Source organism: Candida albicans, chromosome 3 (genome assembly GCF_000182965.3).
Source record: "Candida albicans SC5314 chromosome 3, complete sequence".
Classification (NCBI taxonomy): Eukaryota; Fungi; Ascomycota; class Pichiomycetes; order Serinales; family Debaryomycetaceae; genus Candida; species Candida albicans.
Genome location: NC_032091.1, coordinates 760,813 through 777,305, shown reverse-complemented (window position 1 = coordinate 777,305; position 16,493 = coordinate 760,813). Strand labels below are relative to the sequence as shown.

At 36.2% G+C, this 16,493-nt stretch overlaps 9 protein-coding genes across 9 annotated transcripts; 2 read left to right on the top strand and 7 right to left on the bottom strand. All coding sequences in view use genetic code 12, as the record gives it.

The window, feature by feature from the left end:
- Nucleotides 1-769: 769 nt before the first annotated feature.
- On the bottom strand, nucleotides 770-2,779 carry CAALFM_C303670WA (uncharacterized protein; the record flags this gene model as incomplete). The annotated part of the gene is made up of 1 exon (XM_707660.1): nucleotides 770-2,779. The coding sequence occupies one exon, from the start codon at nucleotides 2,777-2,779 to the stop codon at nucleotides 770-772; it is 2,010 nt and encodes a 669-aa protein (XP_712753.1).
- A 526-nt stretch (nucleotides 2,780-3,305) lies between these two features.
- On the bottom strand, nucleotides 3,306-5,222 carry IRS4 (Irs4p; the record flags this gene model as incomplete). Its single annotated transcript, XM_707661.2, has 1 exon — nucleotides 3,306-5,222. The coding sequence occupies one exon, from the start codon at nucleotides 5,220-5,222 to the stop codon at nucleotides 3,306-3,308; it is 1,917 nt and encodes a 638-aa protein (XP_712754.2).
- Nucleotides 5,223-5,474: 252 nt separating this feature from the next.
- Nucleotides 5,475-6,875, bottom strand: HBR3 (rRNA-binding endoribonuclease; the record flags this gene model as incomplete). The annotated part of the gene is made up of 1 exon (XM_707663.1): nucleotides 5,475-6,875. The coding sequence occupies one exon, from the start codon at nucleotides 6,873-6,875 to the stop codon at nucleotides 5,475-5,477; it is 1,401 nt and encodes a 466-aa protein (XP_712756.1).
- A 487-nt stretch (nucleotides 6,876-7,362) lies between these two features.
- On the bottom strand, nucleotides 7,363-8,940 carry DAL9 (Dal9p; the record flags this gene model as incomplete). The annotated part of the gene is made up of 1 exon (XM_707664.2): nucleotides 7,363-8,940. One exon carries the CDS (start codon nucleotides 8,938-8,940, stop codon nucleotides 7,363-7,365), a length of 1,578 nt encoding a protein of 525 aa, XP_712757.1.
- Nucleotides 8,941-9,955: 1,015 nt separating this feature from the next.
- On the bottom strand, nucleotides 9,956-11,476 carry ECM18 (alpha/beta hydrolase family protein; the record flags this gene model as incomplete). The annotated part of the gene is made up of 1 exon (XM_707666.2): nucleotides 9,956-11,476. The coding sequence occupies one exon, from the start codon at nucleotides 11,474-11,476 to the stop codon at nucleotides 9,956-9,958; it is 1,521 nt and encodes a 506-aa protein (XP_712759.2).
- A 25-nt stretch (nucleotides 11,477-11,501) lies between these two features.
- Nucleotides 11,502-11,810, top strand: CAALFM_C303620CA (uncharacterized protein; the record flags this gene model as incomplete). Its single annotated transcript, XM_707665.2, has 1 exon — nucleotides 11,502-11,810. The coding sequence occupies one exon, from the start codon at nucleotides 11,502-11,504 to the stop codon at nucleotides 11,808-11,810; it is 309 nt and encodes a 102-aa protein (XP_712758.2).
- FUR4 (uracil permease) lies at nucleotides 11,807-13,519 on the bottom strand (the record flags this gene model as incomplete). The annotated part of the gene is made up of 1 exon (XM_714962.2): nucleotides 11,807-13,519. One exon carries the CDS (start codon nucleotides 13,517-13,519, stop codon nucleotides 11,807-11,809), a length of 1,713 nt encoding a protein of 570 aa, XP_720055.2.
- Nucleotides 13,520-14,062: 543 nt separating this feature from the next.
- GTT12 (bifunctional glutathione transferase/peroxidase) lies at nucleotides 14,063-14,889 on the top strand (the record flags this gene model as incomplete). Its single annotated transcript, XM_019475307.1, has 2 exons — nucleotides 14,063-14,091; nucleotides 14,169-14,889. 2 exons carry the CDS (start codon nucleotides 14,063-14,065, stop codon nucleotides 14,887-14,889), a joined length of 750 nt encoding a protein of 249 aa, XP_019330852.1.
- A 67-nt stretch (nucleotides 14,890-14,956) lies between these two features.
- On the bottom strand, nucleotides 14,957-15,808 carry CAALFM_C303590WA (prohibitin subunit; the record flags this gene model as incomplete). The annotated part of the gene is made up of 1 exon (XM_714959.2): nucleotides 14,957-15,808. The coding sequence occupies one exon, from the start codon at nucleotides 15,806-15,808 to the stop codon at nucleotides 14,957-14,959; it is 852 nt and encodes a 283-aa protein (XP_720052.2).
- Between the last annotated feature and the right edge of the window lie 685 nt (nucleotides 15,809-16,493).

The following is a 16,493-nucleotide window of genomic DNA, read 5'->3' as shown; positions in this document are numbered from 1 at the left end:
AGTATGAACAAGTAATATTCCAATTGATGCAAGTATTAAAAGAAAAGTCTAAGAGGAAAGATATCAAAGGTGTGTATGAAGAAATTACCTTTCCTTTTTCTTTTGGGGGAGAGAGAGCTTTCTTTTTTCTTTTTTTTTTTTTTTTTTAATTGTGAAGAGAACAGTGGATAATTATATAAACTGAACACTACAAAATGGTAGTGTTAATATGAAAGATTTAGTTTTGATTATCCTTTTTCTTTGGTTTTAAACAATACGGGAAACAATTCAGATTGATCCCGATTAATCCACCAATTAAGTTAAAATGACAATTGTGCTTGTTAACTTTGCTATGGAAGTCTCGGATCGATTGAATTACAAAATTGTTTTCAAATTCCATGTTTTGTGTCCTGCTTTTTTTTTTCCCCTTCTTCTCTCTCACTATTTTGTATTACCCGAGTGTTCATAACACATGTGATCAAACGAACTGAATCTTTACTAATGAATGTTGAGAGATAGTAGACAGATAATACACATAACAACTCAACAAATATTGAAATTTGTAAATTCAGTAATAATACAAACTGCCCAAACACGAAGCTTTTTACCTCATTCGGGATAGTCAACTTTTGATAGTCAGAATTTCTCATTTATGGTAATATCTGATCAGAACCTTTGCAATGGCGTGCTTGAAAATATTCTATAAAATATACCAAACATGCATGCATTTACAAATTTTTGGATAAGAAAAAGTAGCATATGGAAGCACAAAACCAAGAAAGAAATCATGTTAAAGAGGCGTTGCACCTCGACTAATACGATTATTTTGTCTATTATTGGCACCCGAGCCAGAGTTTTCTAACAACTGTTGTCGTTCTTGATATGTCATTTCAATCTTAGACAGGAAAAACTGTTGCATAAACTCATTTTTCTTCTCAAGATGCTTTAGTTTCAACTCATAGCTTAACAATGCATCTTTTTTGATCAATTCTGGTAACTGTGCCATTCCTGGTCCAAATAGTTTCCTTTCTATTTTCTCATTTTGTTGCTTCAATTGAGTCAATCTATGTGATAATTGGAGGGCAACACTGGAAGAAGATTGATATTTTTCTCTAGTGCCTTCACATTCCACATTTATTCTATTGAACTCTTTCTTTAAGTTTTCCACTTCTTGCTGTAATGTTTTCAGAGATTGTGTTTGACTTGTTGCCTCGGCATCAGTGATTTCCTTGTCTGCGATATCCACTAAATGTTCCAACTTATTTTTCAAAAAAACCAATTTTTGCTTTTGTTTTAGTAGATCAGTATCCACACGGGCTAATTTACGTTCTGACATGTTAGCATCGTCATTCAATCTTCTAAATTTTTTGTAATTGTTCGCAATATAATCTTCATCATCGTCATATTGCAATTCCCTTGCAGTTTCATATTCCCGTTTTCCATTTAAATTAAGCTCAATTTCATCAACTCCCTCATCTAGATCCATAAATTTCTGATACACCGCTTCAGCTAATTTAGATTTGAACAACTGACAATTTGCATCTCTCACTTGATCAAACCCTCCATTCCCGCCTCGATTATAAAAGGAATTTAGTTTTTTAATTAATTTTTCCTCAGAGAACAGTAATACCAATTGGCCATTATAATTGTCTAACAATTTATTCAAACCTTGGCGATTATTGTGCATCATATTCCAAAATTCTTTCATATTAAGACCATAATTCTCTGTGAAAAAATCGTTACTCATTTCATCCAAATTGAAAAAGTTTACTACTAATGTGTTGATACATTTGACTCTCCATTTATTTAAAGCTGCATCGATGGATTCCATCAAGTCTACCTGCTGCGGTTGAGGTAATTGTAAAGCAATGTGCTCAAGTGTAAAAACTGGTATTGGCACTAGTATTGGACACTGATTACCATTTTCACGTTGCAAGATCTCAATACTAGGAGTTTGAACATCCAAATTTGGATCAAATGAAAATATCAAATCATAGCACTCACCATCTTTATCCGACACATAATTGCTAGATAATTGTTGTGTAGTGAGCAAATTTATAAATACTTTGTCACTAGACTTATCCTTTAAATCTGGTACAAAATGTGTACTTTCAAACAACTTTGCATTAGTGGAGTTGATATAATACAATGTTTTACCAACAATAATACCTTCTACTAGCTCTAATTCTTTCACATTGTCGGAAACAACAATTATTCTATATCCATTGGGAGGTTTTTGTTCTATCAAAGTATCAATAATACGATTGAATAATTCCAATTTACCACTCAAATTAAGTTGTCGTTCATTTGTTTCCAGCAATAACATTTTTTTGGGGATAAAATGTTCAATCAATAATGACGGATGATCACAGATTATTGAAAGTTGTTCAAAACACAACGATATCTTGTTTTGGTTCACGATTATATCGCTTTCCTCTATGGTAGTAGACGAGTCTAATAAATTATCAATACTGGTTTTCAATCTTTTCGAACGCACTTCATTTAACAATTCAGAACTGAACAAATGCAACGTCATTTCAACAAAAGATTTCTGTAATTCAGTCAATGGTGTCGGAAGATATATTATACTAGGAGGATTGCTGTTGTTGATGTTGATGTTGATGTCGTTGTTGTTGTTGTTGTTGATGTTGCCGTTGCTGTTATTATCAAGTATAATGTTATCTTGACTCTCGCTAATAGAAATACCATTGGAGATTTCATTATTTTGAATATTTTCCTCGAGTTCTGGATTGTATAACGAGGATGGAGGATCCTTTGATAACATATCAATGAGATTCATAATGCAATTTCAATGCCTTCTCTTGCAAGTATAATTATTCCAAGAATGGGTCTAACTTCTTGAAAATAGAAATTAATATTTTATCAAATAAAAGTGTCTTTTTTATTTTATATTTTAGATTATTCTTGTTCCCTTTTTTTTCTTTTTTCCTTTTCCTTTTCTTTTTGGGCGTTTTTTTTATCCGGTGACTACTGGTGCTGTTGCTGCTGGAGATACTTTGTTTTTGTTTTCGGTTTTGGTTTGATGGTTTCCAAAAAAAAAAATACACAAAATACAAAAAAAAGAAAGAGTTTTTTTTGACAACAATTTAGTAGTATATTACACGCAGGAAAGAAAAAGAAATCAAAGATCAAAGTCGTGCATACTTAGCGTTGATGCAAGTTACTGCTTTATCTAGTCTCATATCAATCCAAGTCAACTCAGAACCCACCTACCAACCCCTGACACCACTATTTCTACCCTATCAATCATAATAAACTATCCCTCATGTATAATTCTATAAGCTACATATCTATGACAACCTAATTTATTTTTTCTTTTTAACAGTGACATTAACACCAATTCCACCTAAACTATCCCAAACGACATTATCGACTTTTTTTGGCAATTTTCTTCCATATAAACACTGATCCACCAACCACATGCCCACTAAAAATTCATTCTTATTCAATGTACCATCTCGTCGAAAATCAATCAAGTTCCATATTTTCTCTAATGTATCACTAGGCAACCTACTACGTTTCCATATTCTCTTTACCACAGGCCCACAAATTAATTGGTTAATTTCGACCGAATCCAAATTGTGTAAGCTGTTGTTACCATTATAATTACTGTCTTCAACAGCAGCCGCAGATAACAATGCAGCTGTTCTCGAGTGCTCCATTTTAGCTTCCTCTTTGGGATCCTTCTGCGTCTCATAATTAACCCCGTGTAATTTGATCACCACTTGACTCATATAATTTCCCTTGTTACTAGCCCAAATCCCCTCGTACCTCTTTTTCTCCTGATCAGTTAAATAATTAAGATCATTATGATTCTTCCATGGCTTCAACTCATTAAACCTTGATTTTTTGTCCTTTTTAGTATTTGCTTTTCTCATCGTGCTTCTGAAATGCACTTGCTGTTGTGGTTGTCCAAGTAATGGCGTTGTTGATCTCAGTGGAAGATTGCTGGTAGACTCTTCAGTGTCACTGGTGTTACTCAGATCCATATCACGATAGTAAATCCCATTAATTGGTTTTACTTTCTGATGTTTTTTCCGAAACTTTGAACTGTGTTGATGATAATGATTTGCGTCTGGAAATTGTGGGAAAAGCCTGGTTGTTTCTCCAACTTCCACCTCAGATACCAAATTCTCGTACAGATCGGGGTCTGTAAAAGAGTAGACTTCATCAGGGTTTAGAGAATACGATCCACTTGAAATAGTATCTCGCGATTTGTCATTTAACTGCATTTGAAAGTCTTCTCCAGGCGGCGGTTTCCTCCGAAGACGACTAGAAACTGTCACCTTATTATTTGTACTTTTCAATTCACCATTATCTAATGGTTCATGGTCCTCCTCCCTTTCTCTGTCATCAATTTCGTCCTCATCACTATCATGATTTGTGACGTCAATGCTTATTCCGTGTGGTAGATGTCGATCATTAATGCTTGAGTTAAAAGAAGCAAAAGAATCTGTGGACACCGTGTCGACATCATAGTGATGACTCAAGTTACTTACGTCGCTAGTACTTTTATTAAAATCCAAGTTAGGAGATAACGATAAACTAGCGACACTGTTGGAAGCGATTCTCCGGGTATTCTCAAGTCTGTCTCTCATCTCAGCCAACATTGTTTGCCCCATTTTATCACTGGTTGTTAACATTGGCGATGTTTTTGTTCTTGAATGCAATGAATGCCGCAAATTCTTTAACATTTCTTGTGGCGAGTAATCCACAGAAAGCCGTTTAGCCTGTGCATTATTGGGTATTGCTTTTAACTCTATTGATTGTCTTACATTCCTAATCATATCTTGAGGTGTTTGAGGAGATTTTGCAATTTCATTTTTAGATGGGATTGTATGTGGCAGAAGTGTAAAATAATCAGGGTCTGAATCCAAAGCCGACGCTGGAGCTGAAGGTTGAGTCGGGCTTATTGACGGCAGTGCAATTTGCAAAGCTGGCTGAAGAGAGGCCATGGCAGGAGCTGTATTTAGTCTTTTGAGCTGTGAAAATTTATTACTCTTTTTTCTTGACGGATGGGCAGGAAGTGGGGTCCGTAGCGCTTGAGGCTGTTGTTGCTGTTGTTGATGTTGTTTGGTTTGATTTGAGGTACTTCCAATTACACCAAGATGATTCGTGTTATTGTCTGTTCCATTTAATTTTGTCGTAGATTCTTTCTTCTTCTTTCCAATGCCATTAAATGCAGCCAATGCAGCTGCATTTGCAGCACTGTTTCCAGACATCAAACTTGGTATAAATATATATAACAGGAAGCAAGAAAGAAAGAAATTATTAATCTAATTCTATTTTTGGGTTGTTTTCAATATTTTTTTTTCTCCTGTAGTCTCGTTTAGTGTCAACTATACATCAAATATGGACTCCCAAACACTTGCGAACGTAGTATTTCTACAGAGGTTACATGGTCTTTGGAATATAATTTGGTTACATAGAATAATTTTACTAATCTATTGCATTAAACATCCGTATAAATATAACTACTTTCTTTTCTTTTTGGAAGAGTTTGCATATCTTCCGCGTCCCACTTTGACACCAGAGTTTCTAATCGTGTTCCCAAAAGGAGAAACAAAATTGTCAGCACTGCCTCCTCCAATCCATTCTTGTAACATTTTATCTTGTTGTTTTCTTTCCCACTCGTCATTTTTTAACGCCCGTTGATACTCCTTCTGGTCTTCATTCAATATCAATGGTGTCTGCAATGACTTGTGACGGTTTTCTTTATTATGCTGATAGCCTCCGTTACCTTGTAATTTCTTTTGGTTCTTACTCAATGGTGATGGTAACGAGTATCGTTCACCACGTCTGATCCACTGAAAGTTCTGTTTTAAATGAGGAGTTATTTTTCCCGTCTTGTTGTCGACAGATACAGCACATCTCAATAATGTATTGCCACCACATTTTGGACAAAAATGTTTCGGTCTACCATCTTTACTCATTGGCGTCAATCTGAAACAAGCATGGCATCTATACATGTAATTACGAACCCGAGTAATCTGTTTCCCTGACATCGCGTTCAATAACTTTATACCAATTTGCATGGCCACATTTTGACAGGCAAAATCACCAGTTGCAAGAGCCACTTTAATAAGCGGACCATTGGTATTAGACTCTTGGACTTGTTCATTTTTGTCTTTTATTATCTCCTCTTGTAAATTTTCTGGAGTAATCCATTCCCCGTCATCATCGTCTTCATTGTATTCTTCAGTTATTTCATCTAGACCAACAGTATTAGATTCAGATACTGGTTCTTCTTGGGATTCCTGTTCTTGCACATCAACACCTTTGATCAAGTCTGTTTGAGGTGTTTCATCTATAGTTTTATCATTTGACAGTTCATTAGGTTCTTCTGTTTCCAGGCCACCCTTTGGTTTTGGGGAAAACGTTGGCAACAACCCTTTCTTCCTTAACTCTGCCTTCTCTCTTTGTCTTCTACCTCCTCTTCTTTTTGTGGCAACTACGAACCCATCGTCATCCCCTATTATGTTTGACATTTTGTTTGAGCCATTTTCATTTTCAGCTTGTTGATTCTTCAAGACTTCACCTGGAAAACTTCTTAAGTTGTCTTCTCCATTGTTCAAACACTCCAACTCATATGCTAACGCAACAATGTGCAAATCGTTCACTGACAACACAGAATAATCACCTGTTAATTTCGCAAACTTGACAACTCTATCAATATATTCCTGTTTTGGCTGTTTAATTTTTAAACTATCACCCCAAATTGCTAATTGTTGTCTAGCATATTCATCTTTTAACTCACTATGCACCCCTGGTGTGGTATAATATGCAGTGGCGTATTGCTGCAAAGTAGTAGCTGGCTGTGTAATCAATGGACCAGCATCCAAAATCAAAGACTCAATATTTTTTGTTTCAGACATTATTCCATTAATTTATGATTTGTAAGACATCGTAATTAATTGTAGAGTTATTTTTTTTTTTTCACATTTTTTTTTTGTGAGTGTTAGTTTTTGGGATGAGCTTTGATTCTGTGTACAATCAAACCAAGAGATGTGGAAGGACTGAATACTCCAGTTAAAGAATATAGCACAATTTGAGCTTAAATCATATTATTTACAGCATATTGAGCTGCACACATAGAATGGACGAAATAAGTTTTGGCTTAAATAAAACTGGTAATAATATTTACATATATAATCCGCTTCCGAAGAGATATGGTGGAAAGGAAAATGCTTTTACTCTTGTCTGCCTATTGTGTTGACTCAATTGATAGAAGGAAAACAGGGTTAACTGTACTAGATTTAGGTGAGATAATTGTATCACCTCAATTTATACATAAACTGGGCCAGCTTTAGTCTAATCTTACAAGAATTTGATCAATTCGATACTCTATAGAAAAAAAAGACTCTAAATGCTATATCTAAAATTTGGATTTTCTTTATCTGTCAAGTCGGCGAACTCGTAGTTTTCAATATGACTCATATCAACTGGTGGTCTTGAGTTTCTTTTCTTGTTTTCAATGTAATAAGAAATATAGATTGCAATCAATGTAAACAATGAAACAAACCCACAAACAACAATAGCAACTTTTGCTCCGGTATAGCCTGGTGCCTGCGTGCTGATAAATGTTTGTGGTCCAATCAAATTCCCAACACAATAAGCTATCAAATACATGGCATTTGTGGTCACCTTCTTTGTATGCCCAACAACGTTAGAAGATACACATGACAAACAGCAAATGAACCCAAGTGGCCCTAACAAATAAAGATAGAAACCAGCCAATCTTGCACTGTTACTCTTACAAAAAGCCAAGAGACATTCAGCTAAAACAGTAATGGATGTTGCAGTAATACCCATCAACATACGTGATGGGAGAAATTTACAAAGCCAAGCCAATAAGACACACCCAACAATCTCGACAGCTCCTTGAGGCATTTGCATCAAAAGTGATTTAGATGGGGTGTAGCCAAAATCTTCGTTTAACAAGATGGTACCRAAACTTGTCAATCCTCCATTTGGAATATTATTAGACAATGCAAATAACAAAAACAACCAAGTTCTATGATCAGTCAATGCTTCTATGAATTGATGCTTTTTGAAATGTGTGTTACCAAAACCTTGTTGATTGGTTCTAATACGTTCCACTACCATTAATTTTTCTTCATCTGTTAAAAACCAAGCACCTGCCGGTGTGTCAGGGATATGAACCATAACTATGAATCCTAAAAATATTGTCAAGCAACCAGTGACAATAAACACGAGTTTCCAAGCTGGTAAAGAATAGTTCCCATCATTTTCAAATAACCCATAAGCAATAGCCAGTCCTACAATAGTACCGATACCATTAGAAGCAAACCACCAAGAAGTTCTAAGGAATTGTTCCTCCTTTCTGTACCATTGAGATGTGATAATAGTGAAGGCGGGTGTCACACTCAGTTCCAACATTCCCAAAATAGTTCTCAAGGCAACAAACCCTGGGTATTGGGGAACAGAATGCAAAGCCAATATCATCCCCCAAAGAATAATGAAAACTGACACTGTTTTAGCAACGGGGAATCGTTGCAAAAGCATTGAGGCTGGGAATTCAAAGACAAGATATCCCAAGTAAAATGCAGTAGCCGTCCAACTATACATGTCACCTTGCATTTTTAATTCTTTTCTTAACCCAAGTACTGAAGCATAACTTGTTGTTAATTTATCCATGAATTGAAAGCAATACAACAAGCACATAACGGGTAATAAGTACAAATCAATTTTTCGAAGTAATTTATCCGCCTGAACACTGTCTAACTCGATGGTTTCACCCTTGTGCTCAAGRGCGAGCTTCATAGCTTGATCAACATCATTGGTAATAGCAATCTCCTTRCCAGAGGGAGAAATGATTGTAGTTAAAACATGTGGTTTATTATCTTCGATATCTTCTTTGGTGAACGATATTATCGGTTCGATATCGGTCTGGTTTTTCAATTCTTTTTTTTCGGACATTACTAACTTGGAGTTTTTTAAACGATAAAACTTCCTGTGAGTTGATGAAATAGAAGGGGAATGAGTTGGTTTTATAGTTATTCAAAAATCTTGAATTCAAGACTAGATACTGTAATCGGTAATTATCTTAAACTTCATGCAGCATCCATATTTTAATTAATTTGGTGGGTATCTTTATCTAATTGAACGGCATTTTCTTAGTACAATAAAAATAATTGCATTGATAAGACGGCCGCACACCCACTCTAATTTCTCTTCCCCCACGATTGCTCATACAACCTCCAAATTGATAATGGGGTCAGCTAAAACAATTTACCGAATATTGCTTTTCCGTTATTAGCTCCTCACATTGTTGGCTGTTTGTATTGATTTGCGAGTTAGCTCTTCCATTCAGATATACTCTGTAAACTACACTGACTTGGATGTTATTCCTGACACGTACCTTATTAACACATCATGCCGAATTAGCCATAAATATGGTTACTGTTGTTATCAAAGCCATCAATTTATTTCATCTAAAAAACTATATATTTGTTTGCAACTCAAACATGTTGAAAATGCCCAGAAAAACGTCTCAAACAATCAAACTCACGGAAGCAGTTGCCAATTTTGTCGATGCGCGCGCATTTTATGTTACTTGTAATCAATTATTTCCATAAATCGAATTTTTTCAACAAACTCACTCGAACGTTTTGATAAGATAAAACTATAGTGACAATAGAAAAAGGAAAAATACGACAATAAATACAAAGTTACAAGTTTATTGTCAAATATATGAAAATCGATATTTATCAGTAACCAATGAATGCTCAATAATTGGGATGGGAGGGTCGCAAAAGCGTACCACAATGTAATTCTGCAAATCATCAACCGTGGTCATCACTGGGAATATGAGAAAACTTTACTGAACCTCTAATTGCGATCCAATATCTATACCCTTATAAATTTCAAGGAGCATCTCTATATTAGCATAAAAATTCTATACAAGTCTATAGTTTAAATAAATAAATGATTTCTAGTCATTGTTGTTAGCTTTGGTAGCATCTTGCAGAACAATCTCAAATATTTTTTGATTAGTGTCAAACGGATTATCAATGTAAAGATTGTGACCACCTTCACTGATTTCGTAATACTTGGCRCCCACTTTATTCTCGTTCAACAACTTTACCAATTTTTCACCAGCTTCAGAATTCATAAAATCAAATTGTCCGTACATTATATGAAATTTGAACTTTAATTTTGCAGGGTCCTCTTTCACTGCCTGGTAGAATTTGTCATACAACGGCCATTTGCTTGTTGTTGCAGTTGTTAATAAATACCTGCTGTAAATGTCACTATTAGTTCCGCTGGTGATGGAATTATAGAGATATTCAATTATAAGTGTGAGCTCTTTCTCACTACCATAAACCAAATCGTTGTTGCTGTTGAAAATTGCTTGAGCGCCACCATGTTTGTCAATAAGTTTGTTTATTTTGTACAACTTTCCCATCCACATTTTAAAGTACAATTGAGCTCCCCAAGGTCCGAGAAATGGTAACAATCTGGGTAAATGTGGGAGTTTATAATACCAACTGAGAATGTGTTTTTTGGATAGTATAGGCAACCGGCTTAAAAATTTGTAAGAAGTAGGGTCAAGTGTAGGCACCTCAATTCTATCAGAAATTGGGTCTGTATTTGTGACTGCTTGAACATGTCTTTCGATTCCAACAGGAGACAACAAAACTAAATTGTTAACATTCTCAGGGTATTTCAATGCATAACTGCCACACCAGTACCCACCAAATGAATGACCAACCAAATAATCAATACTTTCAATGTCATTGTTCAATCTCCACTTCTCGATCGCGGAGCAGTAAAAGTTTTCAAGATCTTTTAAAATTGGAGTAAAATAGGATCTATACTTTTCGAAATTTTCTGGATCTAATTGGTATCCCTCAATTAGTTTGTAATACTTCCGGTACAACTTTTTGGAGTCAGTTGGAGTTTTATCAAATAACTTCACAATGGCTGTAGCAGGGATACGCCAGTAATTTATGGTATCGTTATTCACTCTGGGATTTGATGACAAGCCAAACGTCAAATTGTCTAAGAAATGGACATGATAGTTGTAGTCAGTATCTTTGAACTTGTTGATTATTTGAAAATTCCTTGCAAAACAGCCTAAAGAAGCACCATAACCATGAATGAAAACAAGATGCTTTGTTGGTTTATCTTTGTTGTTTATAATCTTGAACCCTACCTCATTGATATAATTGCCCTTGTCGTCGATAGTTGTTTTTTTGAACTCTTTGATTATTCTCTGGTTTTCTTGCAAATGAGAGGGTAGCATAAATTCCACTAAATCTTTCTGCAAATCAGAGAGTCTATTTGGAGACAAGGACTTCCACCAGATATCAAGTCCTGCTTTCCATGGTAACTGCTTGAGCAATGACCTATTTGGCTTATAATTTTCAGGAACAACAAAATTGGTCGTGTTTCTCAAATGAATTGATCGGATGGATATCCTACTGACTGCTCCTCTTCCAAATACGCCCATAGCTAAATTTCAAAATTCAAGTGTTATGTGCCACCCTTCTTTCAAGTTATTATGTTCATACCAGCTCAATTTGCAAAATACTGTTGAATTTGCTGAAAGAGAGTCGCAGAAGAAACAATGGCTGCATGTGGGACGTGTCCGAAGTGCGAATCAATGCTGGTTTTTTTTTTTTCGGGACCCAAATCGTTTTGTTTACTGCCAGGAAGAAATTCATTGTGGCCAAAACTATTGCGGAAAAAGCTGTTACTGCCAATATTATCCCGCAATCACGGATATACTCCAAAAAAAAATACTTGAATATTTATCTAAAAAAATAACTATACAACAGTACTAAATCTTTTTCTTCGAACTGACAGATTCCTCCAAATATTCAATTTTTTCGATACCATCATGCACTTCATGGCCAACTAATTCTTCATCAAATGTCTCAACATCTTGCCACTCTTCAAACCAGCCTTTTTCAAATGGCCCAACTTTGACTGTTCCAGTGGGCACAGGGAAAAAGTAGCACAAAACAGAATATATTATCCAAGCAGTGAAAAATCCCATAAAAAAGTTTAGCCTGTATACCTGTGTGGCCCCAATGGGCACCTTATGGGTTTCAGTTGCGCCCACAAATCCTACAATATTTGGCAAGATACCACAGATATATGCAACATAAGCTCTCCAATTGACACCGATTTTGTTGTAACGGTATATTGAGTCTTGGTGTTTATTATCTGGATTGGTCAAGGAGTACAAGTCAATTAGCAGAATGAACCCTCTTCTAACATAGAAATAATCACATGCTACAACTCCAGCCACTGAACTTAAGAAGACAGAATATGCCGATAAGTACGTGGTAAACTTGGAAGAAGTAGAGATTAATTTCCATGGACAAATAGCAAGAGCCAAAAATGCACAAATATACCCTCCTCTTCTAATGTTCAAAAACCTTGGTAGCAAAGCTGAACAATCTGTACCGAACGATAACGAGTTGGCAGAAATGTTTGTCCCCAACTGTGCCAATGCAAAAGCAGCAGAAATGAAAAACACACCAGCACGATTCCCGGGAGTATAGTCATTTAGAAAAGTTCCCAAAACATCCAACGGAGACCAGAACGGTTTCCCATACATTGCTTCAGAAGCAGAAGTGACCAAAATACCAATAAGTGAGGTGATCGAGAAACAAATTGGAATGGATAAAGTGTACACCAAGTACTTCATTCCAAACGAAGGTTGGCTAGCAAAACGGGAGAAATCTGGAGCATTGACAATCAATGTGGCAAAGTTACCCAAGGAGTTCATAGTAGACTCAACAAATACCCATGCCAACTCAGATCCGTGTACTTTCGACTTTTGATGAACAACTGGACCAATGCCACCAGCTTTTACAATAGTCCACACTAAAAATGCAATACCAGCAATGGGAGCAACATATGCTTTGACGGTGAACAAGTGTCTAATCTTATGTGGGGGGAACCAAAGAAAAGGCAACTGGAATAACCAGAACAAAAAGATCCCCAAAAATTGAAAAGTTGTTAAATCTTTGTCGGGTATTGTGTCGTGAATACGTTGCGGCAAGTTCTTCCCAAATATAGAGTGCAACATAAGTTCAAACGTTGGACCAGCAATGGCTGTCTGAACGGAATACCAGATGCACGACATGAAAACACGATTTAACACTGGCCACAACGAACCATAGATTCCAAATGAAGATCTAGCGGCAACAGGGAAAGAGATGTGATACAAAGTACCAACCCGGGCACCAATGCTCACAAATATACCACACAAAGCATACCCCAACCACACACTAATCCATGTCTGCCACCAATTCATGCCACCTGCCTGGATACCAGTGGCAGCAATTTGCCAAGTGTTGATGTTGAATGAATCAGCAATCCAAAAGAATACGTAATTGTACCACGCCCACTCTCTTCTGGCCTCCTCTACTGGCCTTAAATCGTGATTATAAAGGAACATTTGTGCCGTTGATAGGTCGCCTTTTGGTTGGACTTCCATGGAGACAACCAACTTTTTCCAAAAAGATTTCGGTTTATTCATTTTGCGTGTCAGTTAATAGTTAATTTAGCTTCTAACAAGACATCAGAGCTAAAAGWCGAATTTCATGATCTTTATATACCAATTCCATTCCTCAGATGGTAGCAATCTCGGTAAATGTAGTAGCTTGTAGTACCGCCTAAATACATTCATATAGAGCATCAGTTTAATATTCAATTCTAACAACTACCCTACATAGAAGATCGTTGCACCTTTACTTTTTGATTGGTATCCTCTCTGTTTCAAAACAGGTTTTGCGGATAAATACTTGAACAGAATTAATGATATAAAATTGCGGGTGCAAGTTATGTGACATTACCCGTCCGATTTATATTATGAGCGGAAATAAGGTCAGTGTTAGACATAGCTAAGAGCCATATATATAATATATGTTTATTAATAAAAGTGTCAGATAAGTATGGGGTTCTGGAATTGGGTTGAGAAATATAAATAGCTATCATAAACTCTACAATGGGAGCTGATCAAGTTCGACCACTCTTTTTACAGCCAACGGTAAATACATATTAACGACAGAAATTTCAAAAGATGTCTGACTCCAAAATTATTCTTCACTGGTATGTATATTAATTGTTTAGCTATAATTTGCTAGACATTCCTCCCCGTTTATCCTACTAACACGTAAATACGTAAGGCTTAACTATTCCCGTTCACAAAGAGTCCTTTGGTTATTGGGAGAATTGAATATTCCATTTGAATTAAAAGTCTACTTGAGAAATAAGGAATTTAGAGCTCCCAAAGAGTTGGAGAATGTTCACCCATTGGGAAAGTCTCCTGTCATTGAGGTTATTGATAGCAAGACTGGTAAATCTGAAATCATTGCTGAAACTGGTCATATTTTTAACTACATCTTATCAAACTATGACACCACTAATATCTTGATTCCCTTCAATCGTGATCTTCAAAGCCAAGTTGACTACTTTTTACATTACACAGAAGGAACATTACAACCAAAATTGGTTGCGCTAATGGTTCACGGAGTAGCCAAAAAGAAAGCTCCTTTCGGAGCCAGATTCTTAATGGGATTGTTGATGGGTGGTATTGATGATGCATTCTATATTCCAGATTTGAAAAAGAACTTGAAATATTTAGAAAATATCATCCACAAGCAACATGAAAAAGGTAGTAAATACTTTGTTGGCGATAAACTCTCWGGTGCTGATATTATTTTGGAATTCCCTGTGATTACCAAYATTTTCCAAAACAAACGTGGGGCTGAACAGCTTGGTGCTGGTGACGTCGAAAAAGAGTATCCACATTTGAACCAATGGGCAGAAGACATAAAAAAGGAACCCAAATACATCAAGGCTCAAGAATTGGTTGCTAAACACGAAACTGTTAAGCCTAACATTTAGTAAGCTCGTCGTTACTATTTCTCCTGTTTGCCTTTATATATTTARTTTCTATGTACAAATAAACAACTTAACGGCCAATATTCAACAATAATGAGTTTTTGGACCCGTCGCTATCGCTGCCGCCAGCGCCACCATTAGGTAAATAAGTGATATTTGGTGAGTTGGCCAATGTTGATGCAATGTCCTTTGATGCCTCCAATCTTCTGATCATCAATAACCCATCCCCAGCTTTGGCCAACGCCTTGGAAACAACGTCTGCTGATTCGGCCTCCCCTTCAGCTCTGATAATCGCAGCCTTCTTTTCCTGTTCTGCTCTCTCCACAAGGAACTTTGATCTTTCTGCATCTTGTTGTGCAATTTGTTTCTTTTCCACGGCTTTGGTGAACTCTCTACCAAATGTCATATGTGTAATCGACACATCTTCCAATTCTATATTGAACTCTGCAGCTCTTCTTGACAACTCTTGTCTTATTCTGGCAGAAACAACCTCTCTCTGGGTGATCAATTCAGCAGCATCAAATTGTGCCACAATCGATTTCAAAATTTCATTACCAATGGCAGGCAACACCCTTTCCCCGTAATCCAACCCCAAAGTTTGGTAAATAGTAGGCAATTTTCTTACTTCGGGTCTACTCAACACCCTCAATGTCAATGAAACATTCTGTAAATCCTTAGATCCTGTAGTGGTAGTAATTACTCGTGGTTCAACTCTAACATCAAATATCACTGCCTTTTGTAACCATGGCACCAAAAAGTGGGTACCTTCGCCAATAACTCCCTGTTTGACCCCCTTTAAACGGTCAAATATAACTGCACGCTTACCCCCAGGAACATCATACAAGGCTGATTGTGCCAATGCAATGGTGATACCAGCTGGCAAGGCTATTTTAGAAACAAAATCTGCAATTCGTTGTGACATAGTGTTTGATTGGACGTTTAGCAGTAGCAGAGGGGAAGAAACTGTGCTTGTCTTGAAGAAAGAAAAGGAAGAAAAAAAAGGTGAAGAAATTATTTTGGTGTCAATAATGAGCATAAATGCACGACATTAAATTGGCAAATGGGTCTTAAAGCAACAACGTCAAATTTTGGTTATAGAGACTCAAGAAGGTAAGGTTCTTAAATTGTTGGCCGAGGTACATGTCTACTCACTGAAAAAAGACCCGTCGGTACTATCGAAATTTATGGTACCTTTGGGTAATATGACCTCTCATTCAGCTTCATTATTATAGTTTACAAAAGTCGATGGGTACAATTGATCTGTTTCAATAATGAAACCACATTAACACCAAACAACATTATGAAATACAGGGTTTGATATATTGTAATTAGAAAGAGTAATAATGGGCAACTACTTTGTTGAAGTTTCTAGTCTTCCAATGGATTATAATTCAATATTTGGAACAAAAGAAATTACCTTTACGATAACAATCCCTTGCTGAGTTCTTTATAGTTTCATAGAACTCGTCAGGAAAACAACGTCTCCAATTAGAAACTATACCAAAAATTACTGTTTGAATGTAATTAGAAGCTGCAATAAGTAATAAAGTTTTAAAGATGGATAGCCAGAAGTTGTCTTAAGCTTTCCATGGAATAACTTTTTATCA